The sequence below is a fragment of the Cherax quadricarinatus genome, chromosome 83, assembly GCF_038502225.1.
Source record: "Cherax quadricarinatus isolate ZL_2023a chromosome 83, ASM3850222v1, whole genome shotgun sequence".
NCBI lineage: Eukaryota > Metazoa > Arthropoda > Malacostraca > Decapoda > Parastacidae > Cherax > Cherax quadricarinatus.
Window position 1 is genome coordinate 17716458 of NC_091374.1, and position 19029 is coordinate 17735486.

At 39.0% G+C, this 19029-nt stretch overlaps 1 protein-coding gene across 2 annotated transcripts in view; it reads right to left on the reverse strand.

Annotated features, from left to right (window-relative positions):
- LanA (laminin subunit alpha) overlaps nt 1–19029 on the reverse strand; it is a gene marked incomplete at its 3' end in the record, with an annotated part of 194735 nt that overhangs the window by 108791 nt on the left and 66915 nt on the right. For both annotated transcript variants that reach the window (XM_070102874.1, XM_070102875.1), the window contains 4 exon segments: nt 5320–5830; nt 10420–10827; nt 11544–12164; nt 18562–18775. In XM_070102874.1, the coding sequence (XP_069958975.1) occupies nt 5320–5830; nt 10420–10827; nt 11544–12164; nt 18562–18775 (1754 nt within the window).

Here is a 19029-nt window from a genome sequence, read left to right on the forward strand (position 1 = left end):
CATAGAAAAGAGTAAGGTGATGAGGGTATCAAATGATTTAGATAAAGAAAAATTGGATATCAAATTGAGGAGGAGGAGTATGGAAGAAGTGAATGTTTTCAGATACTTGGGAGTTGACATGTCGGCGGATGGATTTATGAAGGATGAGGTTAATCATAGAATTGATGAGGGAAAAAAGGTGAGTGGTGTGTTGAGGTATATGTGGAGTCAAAAAATGTTATCTATGGAGGCAAAGAAGGGAATGTATGAAAGTATAGTAGTACCAACACTCTCATATGAGTGTGAAGCTTGGGTTGTGAATGCAGCAGCGAGGAGGCGGCTGGAGGCAGTGGAGATGTCCTGTCTAAGGGCAATGTTTTTTATTATTTATTATCACACTGGCCGATTCCCACCAAGGCAGGGTGGCCCAAAAAAGAAAAACTTTCACCATCATTCACTCCATCACTGTCTTGCCAGAAGGGTGCTTTACACTACAGTTTTTAAACTGCAACATTAACACCCCTCCTTCAGAGTGCAGGCACTGTACTTCCCATCTCCAGGACTCAAGTCCGGCCTGCCGGTTTCCCTGAATCCCTTCATAAATGTTACTTTGCTCACACTCCAACAGCATGTCAAGTATTAAAAACCATTTGTCTCCATTCACTCCTATCAAACACGCTCACGCATGCCTGCTGGAAGTCCAAGCTCCTCGCACACAAAACCTCCTTTACCCCCTCCCTCCAACCCTTCCTAGGCCGACCCCTACCCCGCCTTCCTTCCACTACAGACTGATACACTCTTGAAGTCATTCTGTTTCGCTCCATTCTCTCTACATGTCCGAACCACCTCAACAACCCTTCCTCAGCCCTCTGGACAACAGTTTTGGTAATCCCGCACCTCCTCCTAACTTCCAAACTACGAATTCTCTGCATTATATTCACACCACACATTGCCCTCAGACATGACATCTCCACTGCCTCCAGCCTTCTCCTCGCTGCAACATTCATCACCCACGCTTCACACCCATATAAGAGCGTTGGTAAAACTATACTCTCATACATTCCCCTCTTTGCCTCCAAGGACAAAGTTCTTTGTCTCCACAGACTCCTAAGTGCACCACTCACTCTTTTTCCCTCATCAATTCTATGATTCACCTCATCTTTCATAGACCCATCCGCTGACACGTCCACTCCCAAATATCTGAATACGTTCACTTCCTCCATACTCTCTCCCTCCAATCTGATATTCAATCTTTCATCACCTAATCTTTTTGTTATCCTCATAACCTTACTCTTTCCTGTATTCACCTTTAATTTTCTTCTTTTGCACACCCTAACAAATTCATCCACCAATCTCTGCAGCTTCTCTTCAGAATCTCCCAAGAGCACAGTGTCATCAGCAAAGAGCAGCTGTGACAACTCCCACTTTGTGTGTGATTCTTTATCTTTTAACTCCACGCCTCTTGCCAAGACCCTCGCATTTACTTCTCTTACAACCCCATCTATAAATATATTAAACAACCACGGTGACATCACACATCCTTGTCTAAGGCCTACTTTTACTGGGAAAAAATTTCCCTCTTTCCTACATACTCTAACTTGAGCCTCACTATCCTCGTAAAAACTCTTCACTGCTTTCAGTAACCTACCTCCTACACCATACACTTGCAACATCTGCCACACTGCCCCCCTATCCACCCTGTCATACGCCTTTTCCAAATCCATAAATGCCACAAAGACCTCTTTAGCCTTATCTAAATACTGTTCACTTATATGTTTCACTGTAAACACCTGGTCCACACACCCCCTACCTTTCCTAAAGCCTCCTTGTTCATCTGCTATCCTATTCTCCGTCTTACTCTTAATTCTTTCAATTATAACTCTACCATACACTTTACCAGGTACACTCAACAGACTTATCCCCCTATAATTTTTGCACTCTCTTTTATCCCCTTTGCCTTTATACAAAGGAACTATGTATGCTCTCTGCCAATCCCTAGGTACCTTACCCTCTTCCATACATTTATTAAATAATTGCACCAACCACTCCAAAACTATATCCCCACCTGCTTTTAACATTTCTATCTTTATCCCATCAATCCCGGCTGCCTTACCCCCTTTCATTTTACCTACTGCCTCACGAACTTCCCCCACACTCACAACTGGCTCTTCCTCACTCCTACAAGATGTTATTCCTCCTTGCCCTATACACGAAATCACAGCTTCCCTATCTTCATCAACATTTAACAATTCCTCAAAATATTCCCTCCATCTTCCCAATACCTCTAACTCTCCATTTAATAACTCTCCTCTCCTATTTTTAACTGACAAATCCATTTGTTCTCTAGGCTTTCTTAACTTGTTAATCTCACTCCAAAACTTTTTCTTATTTTCAACAAAATTTGTTGATAACATCTCACCCACTCTCTCATTTGCTCTCTTTTTACATTGCTTCACCACTCTCTTAACCTCTCTCTTTTTCTCCATATACTCTTCCCTCCTTGCATCACTTCTACTTTGTAAAAACTTCTCATATGCTAACTTTTTCTCCCTTACTACTCTCTTTACATCATCATTCCACTAATCGCTCCTCTTCCCTCCTGCACCCACTTTCCTGTAACCACAAACTTCTGCTGAACACTCTAACACTACATTTTTAAACCTACCCCATACCTCTTCGACCCCATTGCCTATGCTCTCATTAGCCCATCTATCCTCCAATAGCTGTTTATATCTTACCCTAACTGCCTCCTCTTTTAGTTTATAAACCTTCACCTCTCTCTTCCCTGATGCTTCTATTCTCCTTGTATCCCATCTACCTTTTACTCTCAGTGTAGCTACAACTAGAAAGTGATCTGATATATCTGTGGCCCCTCTATAAACATGTACATCCTGAAGTCTACTCAACAGTCTTTTATCTACCAATACATAATCCAACAAACTACTGTCATTTCGCCCTACATTATATCGTGTATACTTATTTATCCTCTTTTTCTTAAAATATGTATTACCTATAACTAAACCCCTTTCTATACAAAGTTCAATCAAAGGGCTCCCATTATCATTTACACCTGGCACCCCTAACTTACCTACCACACCCTCTCTAAAAGTTTCTCCTACTTTAGCATTCAGGTCCCCTACCACAATTACTCTCTCACTTGGTTCAAAGGCTCCTATACATTCACTTAACATCTCCCAAAATCTCTCTCTCTCCTCTGCATTCCTCTCTTCTCCATGTGCATACACGCTTATTATGACCCACTTCTCGCATCCAACCTTTACTTTAATCCACATAATTCTTGAATTTACACATTCATATTCTCTTTTCTCCTTCCATAACTGATCATTTAACATTACTGCTACCCCTTCCTTTGCTCTAACTCTCTCAGATACTCCAGATTTAATCCCATTTATTTCCCCCCACTGAAACTCTCCTACCCCCTTCAGCTTTGTTTTGCTTAGAGCCAGGACATCCAACTTCTTTTCATTCATAACATCAGCAATCATCTGTTTCTTGTCATCCGCACTACATCCACGCACATTTAAGCATCCCAGTTTTATAAAGTTTTTCTTCTTCTCTTTTTTAGTAAATGTATACAGGAGAAGGGGTTACTAGCCCATTGCAATGTGTGGTGTAAATATTATGCAGAAAATTCGGAGTGTGGAAATTAGGAGAAGGTGTGGAGTTCATAAAAGTATTTGTCAGAGGGCTGAAGAGGGGTTGTTGAGGTGGTTTGGTCATTTAGAGAGAATGGATCAAAGTAGAATGACATGGAGAGCATTTAAATCTGTAGGAGAAGGAAGGCAGGGTAGGGGTCGTCCTCAAAAAGGTTGGAAGGATGGGGTAAGGGAGGTTTTGTGGGCGAGGGGCTTGGACTTCCAGCAGGCGTGCATGAGCATGTTCAATAGGAGTGAATGGAGACGAATGGTATTTGGGACCTGACGATCTGTTGTAGTGTGAGCAGGGTAATATTTAGTGAAGGGATTCAGGGAAACCGGTTTTTATATAGCCGGACTTGAGTCCTGGAAATGGGAAGTACAATGCCTGCACTCTAAAGGAGGGGTTTTGGGATATTAGCAGTTAGGAGGGATATGTTGTGTATCTTTATATGTATATGCTTCTAAACTGTTGTGTTCTGAGCACCTCTGCAAAAACAGTGATTATGTGTGAGTGAGGTGAAAGTGCTGAATGATGATGAAAGTATTTTCTTTTTGGGGATTTTCTTTCTTTTTTGGGTCACCCTGCCTCGGTGGGAGACGGCCGACTTGTTGAAGAAAAAAAAAAAAGTGCGCCGATATTATTTATACCATTTCTACACTAATGCAGTAGTCTGCATAACAGTAAATCTTCTATTTTTTGTTAGAATAAAAATTCAAAGTGGAAAGCAAAAGAATGTAAGAGGGGCATGTGGACGTGACTAATGAACAGAGGAAATGTTATTTTAGTGCCAGGAATGTCTTTCTTGTTTATTCTGAACCCTATTTGGAAATTGGCATCTTTTGAAATTTGTGTGAAATTGGTAAAATTGCTAAATTCTGACCACTGTATTGGATAGTTGAAATCGGTAAATGGGTGGTTTCTTGTACTCCTTCGATAGAAAAAAATGGAATTCTAGCGAAATAGTTATGATTTTTGTCGACTAGTTCACTGGAATTGGCCAAAAATAGGGCTCAAAGTGGGCAAAATTGCCGATGCCTAAACATCGTCGAGACTGCTAACTTCACGAGTGCATAATTCCATAAGTTTTCCATCAAATTTCATATTTTTGGTGCCATTATGATCGGGAAAAGATTCTCGATCTTCTCATAAGAAAAATTTTTTTTATTTTTTTTTTAAATTTGGGCAACCCTGAAAACAAGTCTGGGAGAGGGCCTGGGGACCCTGAAAGGGTTGAGGTCCATGATGGTATGTTTCCACTTTAAAGACACAAAATACAGTAATCCCCATTTCAAGAAAAATAGCAAATCATATCAATTATGACTAATTACTAAGATCAGAGTGAATATTTCAAGAAATGTTCATGTAAACTTCATAAAAAAGTAATTTTGGAGAAAATATTAAAAGGCTTTTTTTGTTCATATTCCACTTAAACATTATTTGATCTCCAAATTTTTGGTTAATTATGAGTTGATGGTATTCATCCAAGGAGGATACACAGGTGAAAAATGGTTTTAAAGTGATGGGAAGGCAACCAATTTCATGGAAATAGAATACGGAAGACTACCTGGGATTAATTTCATGCATGGGAATAGAGCAAGTCAGAATATTACGTTTAGAGATGGCTACAACTGAAATGATAAACTACAAGAATGGAAATATACATTGAGAATTTTTGTTTACCTTACTGCTGTGTTATGAGGGGTGTGGCCATCTTCTGCTTCAAACTTCAGCTGGTAGAGTGTAGGAAAATAATGAAGCTGAAGTGGCTGGTCACAATGCTGGCCTGTAACACGTGGTCTGCACCGACACTGTCCAGTATTTTTATCACATACATTATCCACTGAACCACCTGGGTTACAGCCACAGTCAGAACACCCGAACAAATTATCCTCAATCAAATTATATGAGCCATCTCGACATTCATTACACCGACGAGAAATTACTCCTGGCTTGCAGAAACACTGGCCAGTTTCAGACTCACACGATGCCATCCCACCAACTGTGCCTGGAGAGTAGCAGCCACAATCATCACAGCCTAGAGGGTTGTCTTGCCTCAGGTCCCAGAAGAGTGGTTTACAGCGGTCACATATACGTCCCGTGACACGCTCCTTACACTGACATAACTCACCAACTGGAGCATCACCACAGCCACCAAAGGTCTCTAGTACACCAGCTGGGTTACAATTACATTCTGAAGAAAGAGAATATTTACTTCAAACAAAATATCCTTAACCAAATATGAAAAGTTAATTATATATTACAAGGGAATCTGGAAAGAAAATTAAAATTGAATATGAAAAGTAGCAAAAACTAGATGTATTTCAGCTGCTGTGCAATCCAAGAAAGGAATCTCCACATTGCATATGCCCAGGTCCCTGTACATCAAAGCATGTGAAAAGATTGTGCACAGTATGGCATAAGTTTACATTGAAGATTTGAAGTGAATCATACTACACAGTGCCATTCCTTCTAAAAATGGTGCGTTACATGAGAATGGGAGTGTTGCTTTTTATTTATTCTACTGTACCGACGAAGAGACAACTTGTACACAATGTAAGGTGTTTATATTATGATATAAGCTTCACAAACATGAAAATGAACGTGTATGAACCATAACCAGACACGTTCGTTTGCTTGTTTACAGACTCTGTGGCTCTGTTCTCTTTCATTTACTTGTTCTCTCTCTCTCTCATTCATTTGTTGCATCTTATTTACTCACCTCTCACGCTACATTAAGACTACAGATCTACGTTTCTTTCAACACACCGGCCGTATCCCATCGAGGTGGGGTGGCCTAAAAGGAAAAATGAAAGTTTCTCCTTTTACATTTAGTAATACATACAGGAGAAGGGGTTACTAGCCCCTTGCTCCCAGCTTACAAAGGAAGAATTCTGTTCCACTTCCCCATGGAGGTAAGAGGAGATAAACAAGAACTAGAAAGAAAATAAAAGAAAACCCAGAGGGGTTTACCTGGAGTTTACCTGGAGAGAGTTCCGGGGGTCAACGCCCCCGCGGCCCGGTCTGTGACCAGGCCTCCTGGTGGATCAGAGCCTGATCAACCAGGCTGTTGCTGCTGGCTGCACGCAAACCAACGTACGAGCCACAGCCCGGCTGGTCAGGAACCGACTTTAGGTGCTTGTCCAGTGCCAGCTTGAAGACTGCCAGGGGTCTGTTGGTAATCCCCCTTATGTATGCTGGGAGGCAGTTGAACAGTCTCGGGCCCCTGACACTTATTGTATGGTCTCTTAACGTGCTAGTGACACCCCTGCTTTTCATTGGGGGGATGTTGCATCGTCTGCCAAGTCTTTTGCTTTCGTAGTGAGTGATTTTCGTGTGCGAGTTCGGTACTAGTCCCTCTAGGATTTTCCAGGTGTATATAATCATGTATCTCTCCCGCCTGCGTTCCAGGGAATACAGGTTCAGGAACCTCAAGCGCTCCCAGTAATTGAGGTGTTTTATCTCTGTTATGCGCGCCATGAAGGTTCTCTGTACATTTTCTAGGTCAGCAATTTCACCTGCCTTGAAAGGTGCTGTTAGTGTGCAGCAATATTCCAGCCTAGATACAACAAGTGACCTGAAGAGTGTCATCATGGGCTTGGCCTCCCTAGTTTTGAAGGTTCTCATTATCCATCCTGTCATTTTTCTAGCAGATGCGATTGATACAATGTTATGGTCCTTGAAGGTGAGATCCTCCGACATGATCACTCCCAGGTCTTTGACGTTGGTGTTTCGCTCTATTTTGTGGCCAGAATTTGTTTTGTACTCTGATGAAGATTTAATTTCCTCGTGTTTACCATATCTGAGTAATTGAAATTTCTCATCGTTGAACTTCATATTGTTTTCTGCAGCCCACTGAAAGATTCGGTTGATGTCCGCCTGGAGCCTTGCAGTGTCTGCAGTGGAAGACACTGTCATGCAGATTCGGGTGTCATCTGCAAAGGAAGACACGGTGCTGTGGCTGACATCCTTGTCTATGTCGGAAATGAGGATGAGGAACAAGATGGGAGCGTGTACTGTGCCTTGTGGAACAGAGCTTTTCACCGTAGCTGCCTCGGACTTTACTCTGTTGACGACTACTCTCTGTGTTCTGTTAGTGAGGAAATTATAGATCCATCGACCGACTTTTCCTGTTATTCCTTTAGCACGCATTTTGTGCGCTATTATGCCATGGTCACACTTGTCGAAGGCTTTTGCAAAGTCTGTATATATTACATCTGCATTATTTTTATCTTCTAGTGCATTTAGGACCTTGTTGTAGTGATCCAATAGTTGAGACAGACAGGAGCGACCTGTTCTAAACCCATGTTGCCCTGGGTTGTGTAACTGATGGGTTTTTAGATGGGTGGTGATCTTGCTTCTTAGGACCCTTTCAAAGATTTTTATGATATGGGATGTTAGTGCTATTGGTCTGTAGTTCTTTGCTGTTGCTTTACTGCCCCCTTTGTGGAGTGGGGCTATGTCTGTTGTTTTTAGTAACTGTGGGACGACCCCCGTGTCCATGCTCCCTCTCCATAGGATGGAAAAGGCTCGTGATAGGGGCTTCTTGCAGTTCTTGATGAACACGGAGTTCCACGAGTCTGGCCCTGGGGCAGAGTGCATGGGCATGTCATTTATCGCTTGTTCGAAGTCATTTGGCGTCAGGATAACATCGGATAGGCTTGTGTTAACCAAATTTTGTGGCTCTCTCATAAAAAATTCATTTTGATCTTCGACTCTCAGTCTGGTTAGTGGCTTGCTAAAAACTGAGTCATATTGGGACTTGAGTAGCTCACTCATTTCCTTGCTGTCATCTGTGTAGGACCCATCTTGTTTAAGTAGGGGCCCAATACTGGATGTTGTTCTCGACTTTGATTTGGCATAGGAGAAGAAATACTTTGGGTTTCTTTCGATTTCATTTATGGCTTTTAGTTCTTCCCGCGATTCCTGACTCCTATAAGATTCCTTTAGCTTGAGTTTGATGCTTGCTATTTCTCTGACCAGTGTCTCCCTACGCATTTCAGATATATTGACCTCTTTTAGCCGCTCTGTTATTCTTTTCCGTCGCCTGTAAAGGGAGCGCCTGTCTCTTTCTATTTTACATCTACTCCTCCTTTTTCTTAGAGGAATAAGCCTTGTGCATACATCAAGTGCCACCAAGTTAATCTGTTCTAGGCATACGTTGGGGTCTGTGTTGCTTAGTATATCTTCCCAGCTTATATCGGTTAGGACTTGGTTTACTTGGTCCCACTTTATGTTTTTGTTATTGAAGTTGAATTTGGTGAATGCTCCCTCGTGACTAGTCTCATTATGTCGGTCTGGGGCTCCACGCATACATGTCTGAACCTCAATTGTGTTGTGATCTGAGTATATTGTTTTTGATATGGTGACATTTCTTATCAGATCATCATTGTTAGTGAAGATGAGGTCTAGTGTATTCTCCAGTCTAGTAGGCTCTATTATTTGCTAGGTGAACAGGACAACAGGTCTAAGGAAACTTTCTTTTTTTTCTTTCAACAAACCGGCCATATCCCACCGAAGCAGGGTGGCCCAAAAAGAAAAACAAAAATTTCTCTTTTTAAATTTAGTAATTTATACAGGAGAAAGGGTTACTAGCCCCTTGCTCCTGGCATTTTAGTTGCCTCTTACAACACACATGGCTTATGGAGGAAGAATTCTGTTCCACTTTCCTATGGAGATAAGAGGAGATAAACATGAACAAGAATGAGTAAGAAAATAGAAGAAAACCCAGAGGGGTGTGTATATATATGCTTGTACAAGTATGTGTAGTGTGACCTAAGTGTAAGTAGAAGTAGCAAGACTTACCTGAAATCTTGCATGTTTATGAGACAGAAAAATGGACACCAGCAATCCTACCATCATGTAAAACAATTACAGGCTTCCATTTTACACTCACTTGGCAGGACGGTAGTACCTCCCAAGATGGCTGCTGTTTACCAACCTACTACCTCGGAAGACTACAGATATTTTCAGGTAAATAATAAGTGTACTGTATACGCATTTTATTACTCTAGGGCGCTTTAAATAAGATAAGATTTCGTTCATATTTTTAACCCTGGAGGGTTAGCCACCGAGGATAACCCAAGAAAGGCAGTGTGTCATTGAGGATTGTCTGTCTTATTTCCATTGGGGTCCTCAATCTTGTCTCCCAGGATGCGACCCCACACCAGTCAACTAACACCCAGGTACCTACTTGCTGCTAGGTGAACAGGACAACAGGTCTAAGGAAACATGTCAAAATATTTCTACCCCGCCAGGTAGCCATACCTACCCCACTTGACTATCATGCCTTACCTCTTACAGTAAATACTACTCACCTCTCACCCCACATTAAGACTACAAATATTTTAAGTAATGAGTGTACTGTGTATGTATTTTACTTTTTATTGTTTTTTAATACCTAGTTCTATTGCTAACTTAATACATGCTAGTGTAAACTTGTTATCTGGCATTTATATCATTTAAAGTGGAAAAAAAATGGTGTTCTGCTTTCCAGCAATGTCCGCTCTCCGGCAGTAGCCTGAAACCTAGCCTGCCGTACAAGTGGGGCTCTACTGTATTTAGTATTCACAAGTTTTCACATGGTTAGAGCCAAGATTAGTAGTACCAGGAAGTGTAAACCAAAATGCAAATCCTTAAAATTCGAAAAACAATGTCAAGAAACAAACCTAAACCCTAATCATTAGGTATGTCAGTAACACATACTTGGCAAAGACATAAATCTTTGGTATCTGAAGAGCAAACTGGTTTAATGTCATTAATAACAGTAATATTCTAACTTACCTTCACATAAAGGAAAATTGTAGAAACCTTCATGGCACGTATCACAATGAACTCCACTATAGTTTGGCTTGCACTGGCATTTTCCTTCTCTGTTACAAGAAATACCAATACTTCCTGCCTGATCACAATTACATGGAATACAATCAGGAAAACTGTAGTATCCAGGGCTGCACTGATTACAAGCTCGACCAGAGAAGCCAGGTAGGCAGGCACAGTCTCCAGATGCATCACAGATGGATGATGCTGAACCTCTCTCATGACATCCACAGCTCTGAATGAGAGGATATCCCCAGAACCCTGGAGCACTACTATCACAACGATTACCACTGAACCCACTCAAGCACAGGCATTCTCCAGTGCCCTTGTCACAGATTTCCTCTTCAGTGCCTTGAGCATCACAGTTACAGACTGGTGGAAAAAACAATAATTAGCTTGTGTATGACAGTAAAGTGAGAAACCCCTTGGACAGTAAAATGAAATATGTACAGGCAAAAGAGACTTGTATATTTCAGCGTGTGACTCAGGCCCAAATATACAGATCTCTTTTTACCAGTTTTATTTTCCTGTTGAAGATGTTTCTCACTTTTTACTGTAGTGTTTATAGTACTTTAATTCAAATATGATAATCTGAAGTCTTTCACACAAGATTTTTTTTTGACCCACCAAGGTAGGGTGACTCAAAGGAAGTACAATACATTCACCATTATTCAGTTTTGTTAGAGGTGCCCAGATATCACAATTCAATTAGCATTCTGAAATGCAACATTCCCACCCCCTCCATGAGAGTAAAGGCACTGTACTTCCCACCACCAGAATTCAAGTCTGACTAGCTAGTTTTTCTGAATCTCTACATGATTGTTACCTTGCTCACACTCCTAAAGCACATCAGGCCATGAAAACTACTTGTCTTCACTCACTTTCAGTCTAACACACTTACAGAAGCTTGTTGGATGCTTAACCCCTTAGAACTCAAAGTCACCTTTATTGCTTCCTTCCAACCCTTACTGGAATGATCCCTATCCCACCTTCCTTCCATCCTTACTTTATACACCCTCTTAGTCCTCCTATTCTGCTGCACTGTTTCTAAAGAGCAATAACAATGTGATATTTGTAAGAGTACTTACAAGTACAGGTAGGATGATCATAGTAGCCATGTTCACATCGATCACAGGTACGGCCTCCAAATTCATTTTTACAGTTGCACTGTCCAGTTTTTACATCACAATTGTTGTCTAATGATCCAATTTCACTGCAATTGCATGGTAAGCAATCTGGGAAGTTATAAAAGTTAGGAGCACACTGGTTACAGTTGAGTCCTTCATAATTATCCTTGCATGGACACTGCCCACCACCCACCTCACAAACACCACCAATGGTGCCACTTCTATGACAGTCACAAGGCTTACAATTAGGATAATCATAGTAACCATCATTACAGGCATTACAAAGTGGTGGTAGAAATTCTGGCCGACATTCACATTGCCCGGTTCCTTGTGCGCAATTCCCAGTTGAGTAGAACACATTACAGTCGCAGGGTTGGCAGACATCAGTATCATTGAGTTCTTTTTCATAGGGTCTATAATAGCCAGACCTGCATTGGTCACAGTTGATACCCTCAGTATTGTGTTGACAGTTTTGACACACACCACCACCTTCAAACTGGCCATAGATGTCCCGAGAAAGTCTTTGTTTATCTACTTCTTCACTGTAAATGCACTCATCTGTATGGCCATAGCAGTTACAGGCTGAAAGAAAATTTTATACTTTACTTAAAAGTAATACTTTAGGCAATACTTAATCTGAATAAAGATTTATCAAAAATAAAATTAAAAGTCACATCTGCAATCTGCACTACAATAATAATGTAATGAGAGATACAGGAGAAAGTGTGGAATGTGCCATGTCCAAAATCAAAGAAGGTTGTTAACCCTTAAATGGTCCGAACGTGTATATACATTTTTTTCAACATTTGAAAGTATGTAAAAAAATGTACATCATCTTTTCTTTTTTACATCTGAAAATGTGTAAAAAAAAACATAGATCTACTTTTGGAGCACTACGGATTTGAACGTTGATCTATTTGGACCGTTTCAGGGTTAATGTCCATGATCTATGACAATTCAACCTGATACAAACAGATGTAAGAAATATTGTCAGATGTAACTAGATCACTACTAGCACAGCCTGGTTGATCAGGCAGCAACAGCCTAACTGAACAGTCTGTCAACAGAGAAGTATGTATAGATTCAGGCTGGGCTGTGAGGGTGAAAAAAAACTCAAAACCAGTCACAAGTCATGCAAACACAAGATATACTTACATAACTAGCTTTGTGGAATGAATAACTAATAGTTAGATTTTTTAAAGCATCAATTATGTGTGACCTAAATATACACTAGACCCTCATATTACATGTATTTATTTGGCACATTTTGGTTATTGCACTAATGAAAGATTGCAGCATAATTTTATACTACACTTCATAAAATTAACTTAACACGGTTCAGTTTGCAGAAGGGGAAAAAATTCGTAGCATCCCCCATGGGATATTTCCCTAGCTCAGGCCACCACCTGGCTGTGGGTGAGACCACTGTCTCCACAAGGCTGCACCAGGCTTCAAGGCAGCAAAGAATCGCTTCACCTTAGTCCTTTGCAGTAATACGTCAGGTGAGGTTATTTACTGCTCTAAGAATCCTCGTGCTTTGAAAGGTGTAGATAAAAACCCCTTACCAGTAATTTAGAGGTCAAACCAGTCAGCATGGATGACAGAGGAAATATTTATTGATTGGTTTAAGCATCATTTTATTCCTGGAGTTAAGTTTTACCTGCACAGGAAGAACCTTGCATTCAAGGCTCTCTTCATTCTTGATAATTCCCATACTCATCCAGATGCTTTGCTGGACGTGACCCCACATGTAAAGGTTGTATTTTTACCTCTATATACAACATCTTTAATACAACCACTGGATCAGGGAGTTAAGTCATTCAAGCATAACTACACAAGAAAAGTGATGGAAAAGCAAGTTGAATCAATGGACTCGGACTCCAACCTAGTAGGGTAAAAGAAGCCAGAGATCCATTACAGAATTTCTGCACACTCTAATACATCGACTTTAGTACCAAGCCTCAACCATCCACTTCTGCCGACAACTAACAACCATCCGCCTCAGCCCAGTAGGGCCACACCATACATCTCCACTCTCTTCACAATCACTGACATACACCAGAAACCACAATTTAAGATAAATAATATTATTTCTGTTGCATCTGTAGTCTTAAGCAACAAACACAAAATTATTGTTTTTATTTTTTAAGATCTAGATGTCTAAAAAAAAAAAAAAAAAGTCACTTGGCTTTTGGAGGGATCCCAGGAACGTGACCCTATTTTCCCCATGAGTTCTTCAGTTTACTTTACACAGATTTATCTAACACAGCATTTTCAGGAACGTAACTACTGTGTAATATGAGGGTCTACTGTACAATCAAAGCTCATTAATCCAGACAGACTAGGACTAGAAACTACTTACTGGGACTAGAAGGCATCACTTAATTCACAAGTTTACCATAAAATCTGCAATATACAGTACATCCAATACTGTATAAGTACTGTAAAGCACTGAAGCATCATTTAAGGTATTAGCCATTGAAGGAATGAAAAGAACGTGACACGGGTACATACTACAACCACAAGAGACTATTATTAAGATATTCAGAGGAAGCAATGGGAGTAACAGCCTCATCGCCTGTGTGAAGGAGCCTTTACACAAGAATACTTGAACACAAGTATGCACATCAAAGGGACTGGACAAAGGCTGAAATGATTATCAAAAAAGAAAAACAGGACAAGAAGACACTGCTTAGAGATGTAGAGCTTGACACCAAGGTATCAGTTCTTAAGTGTATTTTAATAAGTCTAACAGACCACTTGAATTTATATCAAAAAAGGACTTTATAAATAATTATGAGTCCAAAGGTTATTCTTTAACTCTAGTTGCAAATGGTGAATAATACTATCCTGAGTGTTTGTATCAGAGACTGCTGTGAGGAATGCTACTAACATATCCTCAAACATAGATACATTTCCAGTTCACTGGACAATTTTGAGAAAAGTCATAGTGACATGCATTCTTGAAGTTACCTGTCGTGCAAGGCATATTTATCTTCCTTAATATGTTTCCAAATTCTCTTAAGTTTCACCTCCACAGGTAGCATTCTGATTATATATATAACTTATCAACAATATTATTACACCTACCTGGTAAAACTGATTAGGTCTATACCAAAAAATTTGGATTGCAAATGTGCTATCCCCTCAGATCTATTTACAGTGGACCCCCGGTTTACGATAATATTCCATTCCAGAAGTATGTTCAGGTGCCAATACTGAACGAATTTGTTCCCATAAGGAATATTGTGAATTAGATTAGCCCATTTCAGACCCCCAAACATGCACGTACAAACGCACTTACATAAATACACTTGCATAATTGGTCGCATTGGGAGGTGATCGTAAAGCGGGGGTCCACTGTACGTACTTGTATTTTTTACGTGAACACTATATAATTTATATTTTTTACCCTCTACCTTTTCCCCATCCTAGGCAGAAAGTATAACTATTAAAAATTGATAAAATTCCCTTTCCTGGGATATCTGTATTATAATTTTTTACTTTTAAATTCCTCGTGTTACTGTATTTATACAGTATATTTTCCTAAACAGTTCCATATTTTGGAATTGGCTACCTCTGTCAGGTAGAAATCGTTACAGTATGGCCTTACTGTATGGTGTTCTGCTAATACAGACATTTAAAATTATGACCAAACCTTTCTATACGGCTCCCCCCACCTCACTCTCTAATACGGTCACTGTGCACCACCTGGTTTGTTTATATTCTCTGTGAGCTTCTCTCCATTATGTCTGAAAATTTTCCAAAATCTGAAGTGTTTTAAAGTTATTTCATATTCCATATATACATGTATATATACTCTGATAATTATATTTATGTGTACCTGTACCTAAATAAACTTACTGTGCTGGCATGCAGGTACACATTAAAACCTTTAAGGGTGTCTTATTAGTCCTGAAGATGCCACATTAATAATGATAATAGCGATAAAATGGAATAATAATCACTCTTAGGTGCATTAACCCTTAAACGGTCCAAATAGATCGACGTTCAAATCCGTAGTGCTCCAAAAGTAGATCTATGTTTTTTTTACATATTTTCAAATATAACAAAAAAAAAATGTAGATAAAAGTTTTTCTACACATTTTCAAATGAAAAAAAAAAAAAGATGATGTACATTTTTTTACATACTCTCAAATGCTGAAAAAACGTATATATATATATTTGGACTGTTAACCCGTAAACGGTCCAAGAAGATCTATGTTCACATGTGTAGTGCTACAAAAGTAGATCTAAGGTTTTTTTACATATTTTCAAGTATAACAAAAAAAAAAAGTAGATCAAAGTTTTTTACACATTTTCAAATGTAGAAAAACAAAAAGAAGATCTATTTTTTTTACATACTTTCAAATGTTGAAAAAACGTCTATGTACGTTTGGACCGTTTACGGGTTAAGCGTTAAATGTCATATATCATGTTAATACATTCTGATTAATCCATTTATAATATTTTTTTTTTTCAAAATTATATAATAAACATGCTACATAACATATAAACATGATAAATACACCTCACAGCAGAATAAATTAACATAAATTTGAGATTTTTTCAGTCGTTTTGTCAGTGTGTCATAAAGAATAATGTTTTCTCTAGTTCAACACCAAAGAAAATGTGTACACAATAGTATTACTGGGAGTAACTGTAGAAAATTATTCCTTTTGTATGCCTTCCCTCAAAGCTTCTTTCCTTCTAAAAATGGTTTGATACCTGAAAATGGGAGTATTGCTCTTTATTTATTCTACAGTACCAATGTGGAGACAACTTGTACACAATGTAAGGTGTTTATATTATGGTATAAGGTTCACTCCAATGGAAATAAGTCACTCTGTCTGACTTTATTTTTGGGGGTTATCCCAGGCAATCTACACATATGCTGCTATGTATGATAATCTATGTAACTGTATTTATGTGTACCTGTACCTGAATAAAAATTTACTCACTCATAAACAAAGATGGAAATGAACATGTATGAACTATAACCAGACGTGTTCATCTGCTTGTCTACATACTCCGTGTCTCTGTCCTCTCTCATTTATTCATTCTCTCCCTCCCGTTTATTCGTTTTATCTCTTTTACTCACCTCTCACCCTACATTAAGACCTACAAATATTTTAAGGTAAGTAATGAGTGTACTGTATATGTATTTTATCGCTCTAGGGCACTTTAAATGTCGTAGCATATTATGTGTGGGTAGGGTGACCAGGAGGGCTACCATACCTCCCACACCTGACCTCTTACAATAAATACTACTTAACTCTCACCCTACATTACGACTACAAATATTTTGAGGTAAGTAATGAGTGTACTGTGTGTGTATTTTACTTTTTATTGTTTTTTAATGCCAAGTTCTATTGTTAACTTAATATGTTAGTGTAAACTTGTTACCTGGTATCTATGTGCATTTACAATTGGAAAAAATGGAGTTCTGCTTTCCGGCGATGCCCGCTTTCCAGCAGTAGCCTGAAACCTAACCTGACACACAAGTGGGGGCCCTACTGTATATACTAGGTCATTTGCTTCTTTCCCCAATCAGTATTGCCAGTTTTAGAAATGCCTCTCATTACACACACAATATACTACAGCATTGTTTTATTACATTCTTTTACCATTAGCTTACAGTTATTTAGCCCCTGAAACAGATTAGTGCTTTGGTAGCATATTTTACTACTGTACTTCCTTATTACACTATTATCTAACCTCAAAACTAGCACAAGCATATTTAACCCCTTGACTGTCGAAACCCCAAGTCCTGAGGTGTCTTCTGGTGTCGAAAAATTTTTGAGAAAAAAAAAAAAAATATTTTTCTTACGAAATGATAGAAAATCTTTTCCCGATGGTAATGACAACAAAAAAACGAAATTTGATGGAAAACTTGTGGAATTATGCTCTCACGAAGTTAGTGACCTCGACAATATTTACGAATCGGCGACTTCGCCCACTTTGAGCCCTATTTTTGGCTAATTCCATTGTTCCAGTCGACCACACTCATAGCTATTTCTTTAGAACTTCATTTGTTCTATCGAATGAGCACAGGAAACTTCCATTTACCAATTTCAACTACTAAATAACGTGGTCAGAAATTTGCAATTTGGCCAATTTCACGCAAATTAAAAAATATGCCAATTTCAAAATAGGGTCCAGAATGGACAGTGCAGACATTCCTGGCTTTAAAATAACATTTTCTTTGTTCATCAGTCATGTCTCCAGGCCCCTCTGATATTACTCTTGCTTTCTATTTTGAATTTGTATTCAAACAAAAAACAGAAGATTTACTGTTATGCAGAATACTGCAATAATTGTATAAATAATGTCAACCCATTCATGACTGCTTATTAGAATGGCTAGTTGGACATTTATTGGACAATGACATCATTTGTTTACTTTTGAACATCGGCAAAAATCAAGCATTTCCCCTACTTTGAGCTCTATTTCAAGGTTCTTTTCATAGTAAAACCAATCAATATCAGTATTTCTATATGTTTTTCATTCTATCAAATGAGACCAAGAAAACGAGAATACAACCATAAATACTATATGAAAATATACCACAAAACTGGCATTTTAATAAAAAAAAAAAAAAAATTCTCATTATGCACTGAATGCTGCAGGATTTTTTTTATATGGTGCAAACTGACCACACAGACCCATTCTCTCACATGTGGGCCTACCAGCTTTCGCCTGCTTGATTTGAAGCCGCTAGAATTTTTGAGTATATACACGTCAAACACGGTGGCTCTTAAGACGTATATATACAACCGAAACAGTCAAAGGGTTAAGCAATTGCAAAATCAGTCAATCCCAACAAAATGGGTTCAGTAAATTTTACACCTGAAACAGGATACCTTAATGATGTTATCAGAAGTTAATGCCCTTGCAGCCCAGTCCCAGACTAGGCTTCCTGGTGGGTCAAGGCCAGATCAACATGAACCTCAATGGTGTTGGCAAAAGAACTACTTACGTTCACAAACAAAGCTATCTTGGTAATTAGCTGGTCTCCATTTTTTCTGTATAAATCCATGGCAACAAGTCTCACACTGAGAACCACAAGTGTTGTGCTGACATCGACACTGCAACTTGTACAAGTCATTTGGATCTGTTATATCACAAACATCAGCATGACCATTGCACACACACCTTCCTCCAATACTGATGTCTTTGATGGAGTAAAAATACTGAAAAGAACATGTAAAATAGTCATTTTCTATAATATTAAGAGTTGCACATCAACCCTCAATAATTAAAATACATAACAAAACAAACGTTATTCTTATTAAATGGAGTACAGCACATTATACAAAATAAACTTTATTCCTATCGTACAGTACATTATATACATAATTAGGGTAATTGACATGTGCTGTATAAACAACTTTATATAAAGTCCTTTATTTTGTATGGCATTTTGAGCCTGGACAAATACATTTTT